General features: G+C 40.6%; 1 protein-coding gene across 1 annotated transcript in view; it reads left to right on the top strand.

Moving 5' to 3' along the window:
* RASEF (RAS and EF-hand domain containing) overlaps positions 1-16205 on the top strand; it is a gene marked incomplete at its 5' end in the record, with an annotated part of 54237 nt that extends 38032 nt beyond the window's left edge. The window contains 6 exons of the mRNA XM_042447760.1: positions 3297-3444; positions 5584-5665; positions 8882-8996; positions 11472-11591; positions 12104-12180; positions 16045-16205. Coding sequence (XP_042303694.1) covers positions 3297-3444; positions 5584-5665; positions 8882-8996; positions 11472-11591; positions 12104-12180; positions 16045-16153 — 651 coding nt within the window. The remainder of the gene's footprint in view (positions 1-3296; positions 3445-5583; positions 5666-8881; positions 8997-11471; positions 11592-12103; positions 12181-16044) is intronic.
* Positions 16206-17316: the final 1111 nt, after the last annotated feature.

Here is a 17316-nt window from a genome sequence, read left to right as displayed (position 1 = left end):
GTCCTCCGGCCTTTGCCGGCCCCTGAGGGTGCCTCCTGGGGCCCTCAGAGGCCGGAAAAAGGACGGTCCCAGCCTCCCCCTCCTTGGCCCTTTGCTCCCTGGCATAGGGCTCCACGGAGCCCTTTCCGGGGAGCGAAGGCAAGAGGAGGAGAAGGCCGGGCACGCGTCCCAGCCGCCTCCTCCTCGGCCTTCGCTCGCCGGGAGGAAGAGGAGGCTGCTTGACACCGCGACGATCGCCGCGATCCCAAGCGGCCCCCATGCCCCTTCCCGGCCTGAGAGGAGGCCAAGGCTTCCTTCCAGGCCGGGGAGGAGGAGGAGGCAGCTGGGCACGTGTCCCAGCCACCCCCTCCTCAGCCTTCGCTCGCCGAGAAAGGGCTCTGTGCAGCCCTTTCCCAGTGAGCCAAGGGAAGCCGGGAGGGAAGAGGGCTGGGAGGAGGAGACAGACGTGCACACGCCTCTGTCTCCTCCCCCCAGGCGCCATTTTCTGGCTTCCCGCTGTTTCAGAGAGACAGCGAGAGGCCCGAAAATGGCAGGGAGGAGGCGGAACGGGCATGCGCCCCTTCTGCCTTCTCCCTCGCCCCCCATGCCTGCCGAAACCACGCCGCGTGCCATCCTTGGCACGCGTGCCACGGGTTCGCCATCACGGGCCTAGGACATGGGCATATCTAGTAATGTCTTTGATTGTCCACATGTAAACTGGTAGATTACATCCGGCCAGTATCATGGGTCTTATGAATATCTCCTGAAACTTTATTCAGTTTCAAAAGATGTTTCTCATGTGAGGGGTAGGTTTTCAGAATAAGACCAAAGTTCTGTTGGCATGTGGATGCAGTTATTGATTCAGGCCATAGGCTACAGTCTAACAAAGTCCCATTCAGTCTGGCTTGTTTCAGTAAGTATAGATTTGTACTATAGTATAGAATTAAGGTATAGCCTTAAAACCATTGAAACTTCCTGAAACAAAGATACTGATGTCACATCAACTTCCCTCCAGCCTTCTGGAGATCAGAGTTTAAGTAGTAACTTTTCTTGAGATTGTATCTTTGAATGTAGAAAAGTATGTTTTTTGGAGATGGAAAATAACTAAATGTATAAATTAAAAAATTGAGTTCTCCCCTCCCTGCCCAGTGAATTTAAACTCTTTCCTACTAGTATCCTTGTTTTCTATTCTTTTAATATATACTTTTTGCTCATATTTTATAATATAAACTTAGCCCTTGTGGAGCAGAACAAAGCTCTGTTTAGTCCATTCTTCTGTTGCTGTTAGTGACCAGTGAGATGCTTCTGGGAAGCAAAGACCAAGTTGAACATGAGTCAACAGTGCGATGCAGCAGCTAACAAGACCAATGCGATTTTAGGCTGCATCAATAGAAGTATAGTGTCTAGATCAAGGGAAGTAATAGTGCCACTTTATTCTGCTTTGGTCAGGCCCCACCTGGAATATTGTGTCCAGTTCTGGGCACCACAGTTAAAAAAGGACATTGAAAAACTGGAGAGTGCTCAAAGGAGGGTGACTAAAATGGTGAAAGGTCTGGAAACCATGCCCTATGAGGAATGACTTAGGGAGCTGGGGATGTTTAGCCTGGAGAAGAGAAGGTTAAGAGGTGATATGATAGCCCTGTTTAAATATTTGAAGGGATGTCATATTGAGGAGAGAGAGCAAGCTTGTTTTCTGCTGCTCCAGAGACTAGGACCCAGAACAATGGATGCAAGCTCCAAGAAAAGAGATTCCACCTCAACATTAGGAGGAACTCCCTGACAGTAAGGGCTATTCGAAAGTGGAACACACTCCCTTGGAAAGTGGTGGTGTCTCCTTCCTTGGATGTCTTTAAGCAGAGGCTGGATGGCCATCTGTCGGGTATACTTTGGTTGTGATTTCCTGCATGGCATGGGTTTGGACTGGATGGCCCTTGGGGGTCTCTTCCAACTCTATGATTCTATGATATGAAGACAACAGCAGTCTTCCCCTTTTTGTTCTAGCACCTGTCATTCAATAACCGCATCTGAATGTGGTTATTACATAAAAATCTTCTCTGATAGCCATTGATGGACTCCATCCTTCATAAATCAGTTTCAGAGGCATTTAAGCAGTGGCTAACTGCCACATGTCATAGTAGCAATTTCCATAAATTAATTATACATGATGGTAGAATGTATTTTCCATATTGATCTAATTGGATGATGCAGTATTGTTGAAATAGTTCCAGTTATTCTAATATTCTACAGTTGATGAAAGAGGGAATCCTAATTCTCTTAATACATTTTGTGATGTTACGAAGGTCAGTCATATTTCTCTTCCCATATACATTTTCCTCCCAATTTAAAAAGTACCAAGCATGTTTCAGTCTTAGTAAGGAAAGTGTTCCAACAACCTCCCCCTATTCTTTTTGGTTTGCCTTCTCTTCAGGTGAGGCACTGTGAACAGTATTTGAAATGCTCCTGTGTTGTCAGATTTATAACAGACAGCATTGCAGACAACAGTGAAAAAAGCAGACATCTTGTTAGAGATTACAGTGGTACCCCGGGATACGAATTGACCGCGTTACGAAATTTCCGGGTTACGAAAAAATTAGATTGGAAAAAACTGTTCTGGGTTACGATGTTTTTTTCGGGTTACAAAATTTTTTTCGGCGCGAAATTCAAACGCGCGGCTTTCCAGCGCTAACGAAAAGCCCTTTTCGGGTTGCGAAATTACTCGGGTTACGAACGGAGCGGCGGAACGAATTAAATTCGTAACCCGAGGGAGCACTGTATTATGGAAGAGATTGTTATGTTTTTATATTAGTGGTGAAAAACGTAAATGCGTTATTTAGGATTATAAGAAAATGAACTGTAATACTGTATTGTGGTGGAGAACATTTGGCCTTGCACATGGTTTGGAATACTACCCTCAGAAGTCCTCAGCATTGACCATGTGGGAATTGTAGGCCAAAGCATCTGGAGTGCCAAAGGTTCCCTACTGCAATACAAAAAACATTACAGTTCCTTTTCCAATAATCCCTACCTTGGGATTTGCATTTTTCACCGCTGTCTCGAGTAGAGTGAGTTAACATTTTCACTGAGTTGTCTTCCACCACCCAAGATCAATCTTTGTCATCCTGGATCATCATCACAAGGAGTTCAAATCCTAGTAATGAACATATGAAGTTGTGATTTATGGTTCATGTGTTTCACATTTACCTTGACATCCATGAAGTTTTCAACTAGGGTTTAGCAAGGAGATCATAGATAATACTGGAGAGAGATGGCTGTTTTTAAATCTCTCACTGGTGTGTGTATGTGTTTTTGATATTTAGTCAGATGCCACAGACTGCAGCTCCAGATACCCAAGCTCAGAAAAGGCTTACAAGATTGTTCTTGCTGGGGATGCCGCAGTTGGAAAATCAAGCTTCCTGATGAGGCTTTGCAAAAATGAATTTCGGGGGAACACCAGTGCAACTCTAGGTATGTTCCTGTCCTTTCCTTTCCTGGGTGTCAACGGTGGGGTACAGACTTCCCAAAAGGGTGGCCTGCCGGTGCCTGGATTTCCGCTGGAGGGAAGTCTCAGCTGCCAAACCGCGAGGCTTCCCGCTGGCAGAAAAAGAACCTGCAAAAAGTGAGTTCTTTTTGTGTTGCGCTTGTGACACCCAAGTGCGCAAATGGCATACTCATGACGTTACAAGTGGAATGCGACGTGCGGACATCATGTCGTAATGGCGGCGCCTGTGTAGACAGGGTGCTGCCATTTTGCTGTCTCCAGTACGTATTAGGGTTAGGGAGCATGTGCATGGTGCGCTCTCCCTAACCCTAGTAACGCTGCCACCACACTGCATTTTGCCCGTCTGTACCGGGCCAACAATTTTTTACTTGCAGATTCTGAAGTAATTGGATGAATTTCAGCTTTACCATTTAAAGGACAGACAAGACGAAATGTGGTCTGTTCCTAATGGCTTGCCTCCTTTCATCTTTAGAATCTCACTTTTCCACTGTGAAGATTAGGATGGAATACAAGGATTTATCTCCTTTAGCTTTCACAGAAATCCTGTGAGGGAAAATGTCTTGCTGAGTTTAGTGGCCAAGAAAGACCTCAAATTCAAGCTTCCCATTTTGAGGACAAATATAAAATGGCTGCCTGTATTGTGAAGTGTAAAGCCATCATCTTGTTCCTCTCAATGCAATCTGAGAGGTTGGGAGAAAACTGTGGTTAAGGATATGACCATTGTAGGTAGAATGGGGAGGGGTTGGGGGTCGTGGTAGTTCAGCATAGGCAGCTATTGCAAAACTTCAGATTGCAAAAGTGGGAACAGGGATTATATTTTACACTCTTAACTGGGCATGGAAAGAATATTTGTTCATTTCCTTGCTGAGACAAGAGAAACAGAGGCAATGATGAAGCATACTCCCTCAGAAATTATTCATTTGCTTAGAAATACATTCTTTCCAAATCAGACAATGTGATTGTCTGGATTTGTTTTCTTATTTTGTCTCTCATAGTTGAGGTCTATCTATGATGTCAATTACAGGCCTCTCTCGCCTTTTTAAGTGGGAGAACTTGCACAATTGGTGGCTGACTAAATACTTTTTTGCCCCACTGTATATTTTTAACTGATGTTTTTGTATAGTTTTTAATTTGTACTCTTATTAATAAGTTGCAAGCCACTTTGAGTCTATAAATGAATAAAATAAGAACAGTATCAATTTGCCAGAGTTTAAAAACTGCACAGAAATCTTCATGTTTTTATGCAGTGGGGAGAATTCTGTAGAAATTTGTAACTCTAGTCTGCAAGGATGAAAAAAAAAAACCCCAAAGGGTTTTGTCTTTACTTTTGATGCTTTTCTTACCTATATTAAGAGGGGAAGGACACCCCTCTCCATTTATATGTATATATGCCTTTCATAGTTGATGCAAAAGGTATTCATATATCAGTCAGGTAATTGTATCCTGTGCACATGGCTTTTATAAAGAATATTATCTCCACAAAGATAAAACACACTTACAGTCTATTAATGGAACATCTCATTAGAGTCACAGTGGGAATACTAAATTCCTGTCACCCAGTGAGTGCTTGGGTGGAGTGTTGCATATTAACTTTGCTGCTATTAGCAAAATAGCACTCTGCTATTATTCACTTGTAATTTCCTCATCAATGTGGTTTTAAATCCATGCCATCTAATATGCTAGTGGGTTTTTAAAAGATAGACTTTATTAAATACTTACAAGTATACAAATATGCAAAAATAATGTCATGTTACTTACGACAAATAACTTATAACAAATACAACCCTGATAATAATTTCCTGTTGAAGATTTTAGCACAAAGTTGTAAATTCTGAAAACACGTTTCTCCCCAGTTCATTTGTTAAACACTGATTTCTATGGATTCACATGCCTTTTTATGGCATTTCTACTAATTTATAATCTTGTGCATTACCTTGTTTCTTCCTGTTACATTTCAAAAATTAACTCCTGAAATGAATATATATCTGTGATTCTTCTGCCTTCTGTCTCTTATCCTGATTTTTAGTTACTGGTGTTTCTTGTACTGCCAGATTCTTATCATTCTTTAGAGAAATTTAATGGATTATGTTATTCCCCCCCTTAAGGAGTTGACTTTCAGATGAAAAGGCTCATTGTTGATGGGGAACCAACAGTGTTACAACTGTGGGACACTGCAGGACAAGAGAGGTTAGTATGGTATTACAGTCTTTGAATTAAAAATAAAGCAGCAATATTGCTGAAAGAAATTGTAAAACACTTTAAGTGCAATCCATGTCTACTGAGAAGTAAGCATAGTTTGGAGAACCTGTTTTTTGGTTTGTTTGGTTTTGTTGTTTGTTTCAAACTATATCTCACAGAATACACTGTGCTAGCTTTAGGATTCTGGGAGGTGTAATCTAAAAAGTACTTTTCATGAACTCTGTAATTAAAGCCAACTGGCTTCAGAAGAACTCACACCTAGGCAAACATGCATAGGATTGCAAACTATCATCTGGCATCCTGTTGGTGTCTTGTGCCTGCATAGTTTATCTTAAGCATGCATATCTCAAACATAATGCCTGCATTCAGTTGAAAGTTATGAAAAAGGACTTTACACATGCAGTGCCATTGCCACATCATTGCACGCTGCATTGTAAATTGTGCATAAACCATTATTGTGCATTGCATTACACATGAATGCACAATATGCATTTCGTTTTGTAGTGCTGCATTCTTGTAATGAGATGAAGTGGCACAGTCACTAGCATACCTTTGTGATTGTATAAGTTACATTCCATCGCTTTAATGCAGGATCTCAGCCTTACAATATTGAAAATACAAAAACAGTATAAAAAGATCAAGGCACAAAAACCACAGATAAAGCAACATAGTAAAATTAGTAAGAGAAGCCCAACAACGAGATACAGTAATACGTCATTAATGATAAAATAGTAAAGACAGAAAACTAGAAAAATTCTAATTGTTATTCCCATCAAGAAAATTGATTCTATTCTTACTAGCTAAACCAAGTTTTGCTACCATAGAAGTAATAAATACATCATTGCTGGCCAGAAGAACACAAATCTGCTGAAAACAAGATCTGTCGGAAAGGGAATGTAAAATACATTCAAGAAACCTTTGTCTAGGTCAGGAGATATATAAAGAGGACAATGTAAAAGATAATGTTTGATATTCTCCACTTTCCTAGTTTTGCAGATATAGTGTGCCACGCAGGGAGAAGGGGTGGCACGTCCCATAGGGACGAAAGAATAGGGCTTGAGCATAGGCGATATTTGCATTACACGGGGGAGTCTGGAACGGATCCCTCGCATAAAGCAAAGGCGCACTGTACATAATCTTAGATGGACTTCTTAAAACTACTGTGACCACCTGGCAGAAAGAAGATTTTTTTTTAATGTGTTTTGGGACGGAGTAGAAACTCATAGAAGTAATCACTTATATGGTGTAATATGGCCCAATTGCCATGGCTCTGTAAAATCTAGTCTACTTTCTTTGGCTGAAGACTAGCAGGAGTGATGGTAGGGTTGATTTTAATGGTATGCGGCTTTTTATCGGCAGAGGCTGAATCTATTCTTAGTCCTGTAATAGAATAAGCTTTGAAATATGTGCATATGACTCTCACATGGATCTTCTTAAATAAATAATACATGTGCAAGTGTAAATCATATTGAACATCACTTAGCATTGTAAATCAGACAGTGAAACAACAGTGAAACTGAAGCTTCTGTCACATTTTGACACCACTTTAACTGTTGTCCCTCCATCCTATGGAATCGTGGGATTTGTAGTTTGTTGTGGCATCAGAGCTCTCTGACAGAGAAGGCTAAATGTCTCACAAAGCAACAAATCCCGTAATTTCATAGCATTGGGCTATGACATTTAAGGTGATGCCAAACTGCTTTAATTCTGCAGTATTGATGTAGCCTAAGATTTATGCAAATTGAAACAATATTGAAGTCTAGATATAAACATCCTTTCCCAATCTGGGCTGTTCTAGAAGTGTTAGACTAGAACACTGGCAATAGCCATCCCATCTTGGAATGGTTGGAACTGTAGCCTCACGTATTTGGGACTGCCAAGATTGCTTTGCGATTGTGCTATAAATCATCATTTACAAACATGGTCACCAGTATTTATATTGTAGGAAGTTATGATGGATCAGTAGATGGACTCATTTGGTCTCTGAGTAGAAAAAGACAGAAAGACAAAACAATATGGCAACTATAGTTTTTTTGTGGGTTTTTGGGGCTATGTGGCCATGTTCTAGAAGAGTTTATTCCAGGAATAAACTCTTCTAGAACATGGCCACATAGCCCCAAAAACCCACAAAAACTATGGATGCCGGCCATGAAAGCCTTCGACTTCACAATGTGGCAACTCCTAAGCAGATTATCCAGAATCATTTGGGTAAATTTCACACACACACACACGAAAAAGGGATAGAGTTTGGATGAGATATACTATATAATTAATTTTAAAATATTCTGTATTTATATAACAGTATGGTCAAGCAAGTTTGAATACAGTTGTCCAGCTACATTTTACCTAAGAGAACATCTCTGTAGGAATCTCCAGGTCCTCTAGTGTAACTCTGTGGTCAACATCTGCCAGAACTTGATCATAGACTCATGCTGGAGGACCTACAGATGCCTAGAGTAGTGTTTTCTCTAGGAATATCTAGGTTCTCTAACACAACTCTGGTCAACTACTGGTAGAATTGCGCTGGAGGACTTAGAGTTTCCTAGAGAGAACATATCCATTGTATTTGAGGGGGAAAATATTCTCTTTGTTCTGCATTTCTATCATTTTATTTTAAAGTTATTTGTGCAGAAAGGTTTCTTAATACATTACAGTGCATATGAAGTTGAAATCTTTTGGCATCTGATGCTGAAAACCTTTGAGGCAACATACTGACATTATCAAACAGACAACATACAGTGGCTTTTGCCATTATATTGGGAAAATGTTTGGGGGAGGTTAAAGTTTTGGTCTAGCAAGAATGAATTACTTCTATTTTTGCTGCTTTTTAAACATTTAGTGCTATTTTCATTAAGTAAACAAGATCACATGGTTCTCAAAAGAGATTTATGCTTGTCCACCCTGTGCTAGTTTATGAATAATGATTCTAACAATATTAAAATGTATTGTTCCACCTGTATGGGCATTTAATGATTCCTGGATATTTAGGGGCTATGTTACCATTGGTTTCTTTTCTTAAAAGAAAATCTTGGCTAGATGATTTGTTTTACTGTGGCACCTCCTATTTCCTTTGAGAACCATTTCTGCCTCTTGCAGTAAATGGATTCAGGCTAGGCCTGGTCTCCTGAGATTTCTGCAGAAGAAAACAAAATAAGATGGCTAGAAGACCTAGTATGGCTTTTAACATAACTCTTTTGTTGAAAGGTTCCGTAGTATTGCCAAATCCTATTTCCGAAGAGCAGATGGAGTGCTTCTGCTGTATGATGTTACCTGCGAGAAGAGTTTCCTTAATGTACGAGAATGGGTGGATATGATTGCAGTAAGTACTTTTAACCTTGTAAAACTTGTGAAGTACATTTACAGTTCAGTTTTCCATTAGATTTATGTTGTAGCCCACTTGTATCCAGTTCATCTACTAGAGCAATAGGAGAATTTATAGAACGGAGGACCCAGTCTTGTGCTGATACCCTGGTAGACTGGTGCTAAGAATAGTATCTCCTTTCCTGAAGTAGGAACAGCTAAGGACACTGCATCATACTGGCCAATTGCAGACGGCATTGGTACATGGATCACTGAGGAGGGAAGGGAAAGACCATTTTTGTGTAGATCCATACTGTCCTTCAGTATTCTCCAAATCCACCCGCAATCGCATCTTTGGAGCTCAAAACTGGGCCAAAATGGCAACCAATAGTAACAGTATGCTTCTTCCAGTATGCCTGGAAGCACCAATGTGACTCGAGGGGTAGCAAGGATGCAACCCCCCCCAAGCAATTATTCACATTGGTATAGAAAAACGTTACTTTGAGCTTAGATTAATTACAGTAAATGTGTTTTACTACTTGGAGTACATAGCCAGGCAGTGTTCTGTTTTAGCCAATGACAAATACTTTCATGAAGGGAGGTTAAACAGAACTCTGGCTTGGAAGGCAATTGATCGCGTTTCTTTTCAAGGGTAGCCTCTTCTGATTTTAAAGGTTACAGCTCAATACTATGACCTGAGACTCATTCATACTACACTAGGGGTAGGCAATCTTTTTGAGCCGGGGGCCGGGTTGCTGTCCCTCAGACAACTGGGGGGCCGAAGCCAAAAAATAAATAATTAAATACTTTTTAAAAATTTAAATAAATAAATAAACCGGGACAAATGTAGGACACAATTTTCAAATGGAGGACACTTTTTAAAAAATGGAGGACACACGAAAAAATTTGCTGATTTTTAAAAACATGTTAATATAAATGCATGTTTCTGAAGCTTCTATAGACAATTGCCCCCCTTGCCCGCCGCTTGCCCCCCTTGCTTGCCTCCTCCTGATAGGCCAAAGGCCCCACGCCCTCACGCGAGAGGCCAAAGGCTCCGGCGGCAATCGGCGGCAGGACCAGGCTGGGGCCGGTCCCAAGGCCTTGCCGGGCTGCATCCGGCCCACGGGCCGCAGGTTGCCTACCCCTGTACTACACAATTGCAGTATATGATTCCACTTTAACTTCCATGGTTCCATCCTATGGAGTCCTGGGATTGGCAGCTTAGAGAGGGGAATTCTCAGATCAAGTACTCCAGTGCCTTACCAGTATTCCATAGCATGCAGCCATGACTGTTATGTTAAAGTGGTGTGAAACAGAATTATTTCTGCAGTGCAGATGCAGATGCAGCCTTAGAGTACTACAGTTGTGGCAATTGTATTGGCTATAAGGATGAGTGGCCTGCCTACATAAATATCCCTCTATATCATCTTAACTGTGAATAGCAACAATTCTACAGAAAGTAGGTTTGTGATTCTAATGTTGTTTCCTGATGAAGAAGCCAGTGGAGCTTTGAAAGCTTGCAACATGTATTTTGTGCATTTTGGTTGGCCTAAAAAGGGTATTACAGTTTTGTAGTTTTTTTGGATATAAGGATACACTCAGTGATATTGCAACAATAAAATCAGTATCAATATGATGACTTTTATCTTAGCAATCTCGGCCAGTTCCAAAAGATTTGTCTTCCTTATCACAAGAGTTTGTTATAACAACTGACCATACTTTAAGATTAGGTGATCTCTGGTGGTGGAAGAGAGTATGAGATTTATGGCTTTTAGAGAAATCGTCAGATAATAAGGGACTAATAAGTCATGATACTTTTGTTGAAAAATGGCTTCCATTTATTGAATACGTGAATACAATATCGCAAACTGTGAGACCACCTTGATATGATTTTGTTAAATGTGACTGTAAAATATAATCGACTTATCCTTGATTTTGTCACAAGTGAAGGTATTCCCATTAACATTTGTTGGTGTGAGGTTTGATAGTAGATATTAGAATGCTTAGGCTATTACCACTCATCCTAATTCATAAACTTTATGGCTATCAAATCAAACCAAATCAGTGATATTCCACCAATATTATTATTATTATTATTATTATTATTATTATTATTAACCTTTATTTATGAAGCACTGTAAATTTACACAGCGCTGTACATGCAATCTTTTGAGTTAGACGGTTCCCTGTCCTCGGGCTTACAATCTAAAAAGACATGACACAGAAGGAGAAGGGAGTGGTGGAGGGAAAGGGTAAGAGGTCCAGCAGTTCCTCTCTACCTCCAAGGCCTGGACCAAGGCAGATGGACTGGAGGGAGGGCTTGGCTTCATAATGGATGGTTAATCATTTTCCAGGGAAAATACATACTCTCAATATGTACAACAATAAAATCAATATCAATATCATGATGACTTTTATCTTAGCGATCTTTGCAATAATAATAACAACAACAACAACAACAACAATAATAATAAACAATTTATACTTGTTCCAGGATGCAACACACGAAAACATCCCAATCATGATGGTGGGAAACAAAGCTGATCTCCGCCAGGTGGTTTCTGAGCAAGGACAGAAATGTGTACCAATAAACTATGGAGAAAAACTGGCCATGGTAAGAGTTAAGATATTCCATGGATCACGTGCAAGAAAACTTAGATCACTACTGGAAATCTTGTTGTCCTCAAAATGTTGGACTGCAGTGCTCAACACCACAAATAGCTACACTGGCTGGGGCTGCTGTGAGTTGTAGTCCGCTTTTGGAGAGCCATATTATTCCTATCTCTGGCCTAGATCACAAGCAGTAGGATTGAGTGAACATATTAGATTCAGATAGGTCTTGAGTTTGTTGGATTTTGAGTAATCAGTGACTCGGATTGTAATTCAAAGTGTTTTTAGTGTTCACTTAGTAGGTGCTCAGTTTGAAAACTGCCACTAATTTAAGTGCTGGTTGTTGGACAATGTGTTGGCAACTTCTGCAGTAGAGAAAACCACAGGGCTCTATCTAGTAGATATACAGTTGTGTCTTGTAAACAATATTATAGTTTAGCTTATTATCAACTATTTTAATATATCTGAGTGAAATTATAATTGAAGATATCAATATGCTTTTCCCTTTCCTCCTAGGCTTACAGTGCTTTATTCTGTGAAACAAGTGCTAAAGATGGCTCTAATATCGTGGAGGCAGTACTTCATCTTGCTCGGTATGTTCAAAGAAATTAACTTTCTTAGCACCATGGAAAAGGTAGTTTGGAAAAAAAAATCAAGTTTATTAAATTTCACTTTTTTAAAAAAATCTGCATAGGTATCATTTTGTGTAAATTTGAAAAATATATCAGTGTGGCATTCCTTTCTCTCCCCTCCACAAGCTTTAGGCACTATTGAGGAGCCCTAAACACAGCTCACCATCTGTGCCTAGTGCCTGCCATCGCAGGGAACCTTTCCACCTTACGTATGTTGACAAGCATGCACACCTAGTGGCAGCAACAAATTGCACTATCTCAAGGCAGTGCTCCTAAGCACATGAAGGAGGAGGCTAGCAGCTGCACCACATCCTCCCATAGCTTAGCCACTGTTTCTGCTCTTGCTTTCAAGCAAAATAGAGAAGAATGGGGCATCCATCAGCTTCCTTGTTTTATGGCTTAGGAAGAAAGTGTGGCCTTCAGGATTCGAAAAAGGTGGACAAAGTGCCAAATTGAATTTGGTGCTGATTTAAATTTGTAGTATTTTACTACCCCCAATCCAGGGGCTACACATGCCCCCATTCTGGACCTAACTAGGACCATACCTCAGTTACCCCAATTTCTTTTGATGAACCCTGGCATTTCCTCTAGGCAGTGTTACCCAAACTTTGGTCCTCGAGGAGTTTTGGACTTCAACTCCCAGAAGCCCCAGCCACTTTGGTCTACATTCAGGAATTCTGCAAGCTGAAGCCCAAAATATCTCAAAGATCAAAGTTTGGGTACCACTGCTCTAGGGGCTCTTGGGGTCAATTTTCCACATTTGGGAGAGGGGGTTCTCCTGACCTGTTTTAAGCTTGGGAAAAGGGCTTCCCCCCCAAATCAAAAGTGACTTCCATTCATATCTTGACTGGAAAAAAAGGTTTAAAACTCTAAAACAGACCAAGGGACCCTCACAACATGCCCAAATTGTCCAACATATCCCCTAGAGGCCATGTGACTGGGAGACTTCTTTGGCTATAATTTGTGGAGTAGGGAGGTGTGCCTCTCCCAGGTTGGCAGAATGGGGAGGGACAGGACATGTGGCTTGTGATCTTGGGGAAATTTCCCATCCCTGATTTAAAAAGTTCATTTCCTAATTAAACTGATATGGGCCTGTTACTGACTGCCAAAATAAAGCTGCTTCGGGTCTCTTTGGAGGTACAGTGCTACCTCGGGTTACGAAATTAATTCGTTCCGCCGCGGCGTTCGTAACCCGATACATTTCGCAACCCGAAAAAGGCTTTTCCGAAGCGCGGCTAGCAGCTGGAAAGCCGCTAGCCGCTCTTCACATTTGAATTTCGCGCCGAAAAAACTTTCGTAACCCGAAAAAAATATCGTAACCCGGAACAGTTTTTTCCTATGTAACTTTTTCGTATCCCGGAAATTTCGTAACGCGATCAATTCGTATCCCGGGGTACCACTGTATGCTATTTAAATGATGCATGCATCCTAAGAATCCGGAAGCTGCACCAAAAGCTGCACTCCGGTGCTTAGGAATGGAGTGTGGCTTTGGTGCAACCTCCGGAATCTTAGGACCCATGCATTATTTAAATAGCATACCTCCAAAGAGACCCGAAGCAGCTTTATTTTGGCAGTCTGTAACGCCATAGTCTGTTATTCCAGTAACCAAACAGGCACAAAGTTTGGAGAAGGTACTTTTTAGATTGAAACTGGGCTGTAGTCACTTTACGAGGAATTCTAGGATCTTTAGTTTGTTTTTTAAATCTAAGATGTGAACCTACATGAATTGTTCATTCATATCTTGGAGCTTCAAATGAACGTTATGTAATGTCTGAAGTTATAGTTGGTATTTATAACCAAGTTAAGAGTAGCACTTTGTTGCTGTTTTGTGTTTTCAAATGTTCTCGCTGACATAATGCAAGTACAGTAAATACTGGATGCCTGGAAAGAGACAAATATGTTGGTTTATTCCAAGCATAGAGAAATTTTCCAGTGATAACGGGTGCACTGGTAGTGTAGCCATGCTTTTTGTTCTTTCAGGCAATGTCAATTTAAAATTAATTGTTGCACTGTGATACAAGTCAGTTCCAGGAATTTTCAGGGACTTAGCTTAATACATAAATGATTTCTAGGGAATGACAGAATCAATTATACAACCCCAATAGTAGGAAGAAAATTGGCCTTTTGCCTTTAATTTAGGACAAGTAAATTGTTTGAGAGTGAAAGTACACTTTGCCTCCAGTGTGAGGAATGTTCTTTGAAAAGCCGATTCACCCTGGTCACCCGAATAATTGTTAACGTAGGTGATTTGTTTTGGAAGGGCATGATTCTGAGCCTGTACAGCCCCAAATGTCTCATAATATCATCTATAGGAGTTCCTTCCCCCCACCCTTCCCAACCACAGACTGCAATCCAAATAGGATGCAATGCATCTGTATGAAAATGTACAACGATCTAACATGGCAAACTGAGTTACACTGGTTGCAATGAAACACTAGTGTAGACACATCTTGAGACAGTGTTGCTACTCTTTATATCCATTGATCACATCTGTCAATGATCTGCAGGACAAAATCCACCTTAATATTATTTACTTTGCTCTCATTCATTTTGGTAAATTTTATGTAAAAGAATCTAAAAATTTCCTTTCCCTTATGTGCCAAAATGGAATAATGTAGATATTTACTGTGCCAAATTCTAGAATGATGATACATACACATGGGTATTGACTGAAAGAGGGATGAGTAATATGTGGTTCAAGGGCCAGAAGCTCCACCATAGATCTTTCTCCATATTTCTCCCAGCTAAAACATTGATAATTATGCTTTAGGAGGTGTGATTCTCCTCTTAACCAACACACAACTCCCTTGTTAAAACAGTTTCCCTAGTTACCTGTCTGTTTCTGGGAGAAATTCAAAGTGCTGTTTGTGATTTATAAAGCCCTAAACAGCCTGGGTCCAGACTATCTGATAGACTGAACCTACTCAAGTCTTAAAATCCATGAGATCCTTCTCTTGGTTCCATCATTCTCACAGACCCATCTTGTGGTCCTTTTTGGTGCCTACCCTCAAGCTGTTGCATACTCTCCCAAGGGATTCTAGACTGGCAGCCTCTGTGCTCTCCCATGGGATACTAGACTAGCCCCTTTTGCCAAACAGGCATTTGATGATTATTTAAATAGGCATTTGGTGATTAACCCTTTGGGCAGAACGTTCTTTTAATGAGGGTTGTGTGCTGTACTTGTATCCTTATTGCTATGTTTCTGAATGATTGTGCTGTCAGCCTTCCATATCCATGGATTCTGCATCCATGGATTCAACCATTCATGGCTTGAAAATACTTTTAAAAAAATCCAAAAGCAAGCCTTGATTTTGCCATTTTATATAAGAGACACTGTTTTACTGTAGCATTGCACATAATGGGATTTCAGCATCCATGGCCTAGAACCAAACCCCAGGAGCTACCACTGTATATTGTCTTAACTTATTGGTGTTTTAATAGGATAGGTTTTTTTTTTAATTTTTAAACTTATTTGATCTTGTTTTAAACTTGTTGTAGGTCACCTTGTGTCCTTTTTATGGATAAAGTTGCTTAACTCCTTCACATGTTTTTTCAGTTTTAAAAAGTAAAAAAAAGCTTTTTTTAAAAACTGGACTTTTGTCCATTTCTGATTTCAACTGAAGGGGAGGGATGGTGTGACCCACTGTGGGTCACAGGTTGGAGATTGGTCCCTAGACTATAGATGACATGAAATTTATCCAAGGAATCTGATGTTGGGACAGTCTATGATACTTACCTTTCTTTTGTAATGAATGAAAGGTCATAGTTGATCATTCATTGTTCCTCATAAGAGCTGTTATTTAATCTTAAACTACTGTTTTGCAGAGAAGTACGAAAAAGAAGTGACAGCAAGGAGGAAGACAAGTCAGTTACTAACCTGTCAGGGACAACTCTAAAAAAGTCTACGTTCACCAAAAACTGCTGCAGTGTTTAGAAAATCAAGACTTTCTTGGTCCTAAAGAAAAGAGATCTGTCTCTCTTTTTTTTAAAAAATGAAGGATTTAGGCAAACATTGCATAGGACGATTGGTGGAGGAAAAGGTGGGGACGATTGCTCTACAGCCACCAAGTCTATCAAGGATGATCAGCATCATCAGATGACTGGTTAAACAAAACCATGCCAGAGGGTGTGAGATGTTTGGGCCAACACCAGTGACAGCCACTCCTATGTTTTGGTTTTTCAAACCACATGTGCCCTTTAAAACCAACTGGCCTAGTAAGGACTTCAGTAAAGCATATTTCTTATCACAACCTGAGCTTTATTAATCGATATGGAAAGACCACAGGCCATTCTCTGGCTTGCATCATGCAAGATTTGAGCTACTGTTCCTATAATTTCAGCACCATTCTGAAACTTGTTATCAGGCTTGTTTCAAAGGTGTTTAGAAGATCTAAGCATCCCTGTGCAGTGCTGCACAAAGACTGAGAAAAACATGATGGCACTTGATATCAAGGGCACTGAACCAGAGTTGATGAAGAATATTTGGCCATGCCCAAAAGTTTAAAAACTTCAACGAAGAGCTGTTTCACTCAGGACTATGCCTTGGATTCTCGGAATGAATTAACAAATCTACGTTTACATCTCTGTTTGAAACTATACATATAAGCCAAGGGGAATAAGTGAGATCAACCTCCGTATCACTGCATTGTTAAATGTTTTTGGGCTGCATTGCTCCAGACTTAGAAAAATACATTACCATATATAGAAGAATGTGAGATAGAACTTCCCCCAGACATTTTGTTACCTATATGGAGAACGTCTTTAGTACTGGTGAGTGTGTGAGCCTTGCAGCCTGAAGTGGTATAGTCCAGTGGTTGCTCCCATGTTAGTGAGGTGGTTATTCCACTCCAGTTTTTAATCCAGGTTTATGGGATCTCTTCAAGGTGCTAACCCCTACTCCTAAATAGGGCCAGTATCTTAGACTGCTCCTTCAAAGCTAGTCAAATCCTGAACTGGATTTGCCATCTGACTGACATGGCAGCCACTCCTCAGCACTGGTATAGCTGAGATGCAGGCTTATCCCCTAAATTAGGGCTTAAACAAGTTACCTGCCTCTTCCTGGGAGACTTCCCACTCCCTCCATGCCAATAGTTTTAT

The sequence above is a fragment of the Sceloporus undulatus genome, chromosome 2, assembly GCF_019175285.1.
Source record: "Sceloporus undulatus isolate JIND9_A2432 ecotype Alabama chromosome 2, SceUnd_v1.1, whole genome shotgun sequence".
Taxonomy (NCBI): domain Eukaryota; kingdom Metazoa; phylum Chordata; class Lepidosauria; order Squamata; family Phrynosomatidae; genus Sceloporus; species Sceloporus undulatus.
Note: the sequence above shows the minus strand (reverse complement) of the source record. Positions and strands in the feature narration are given on the sequence as shown.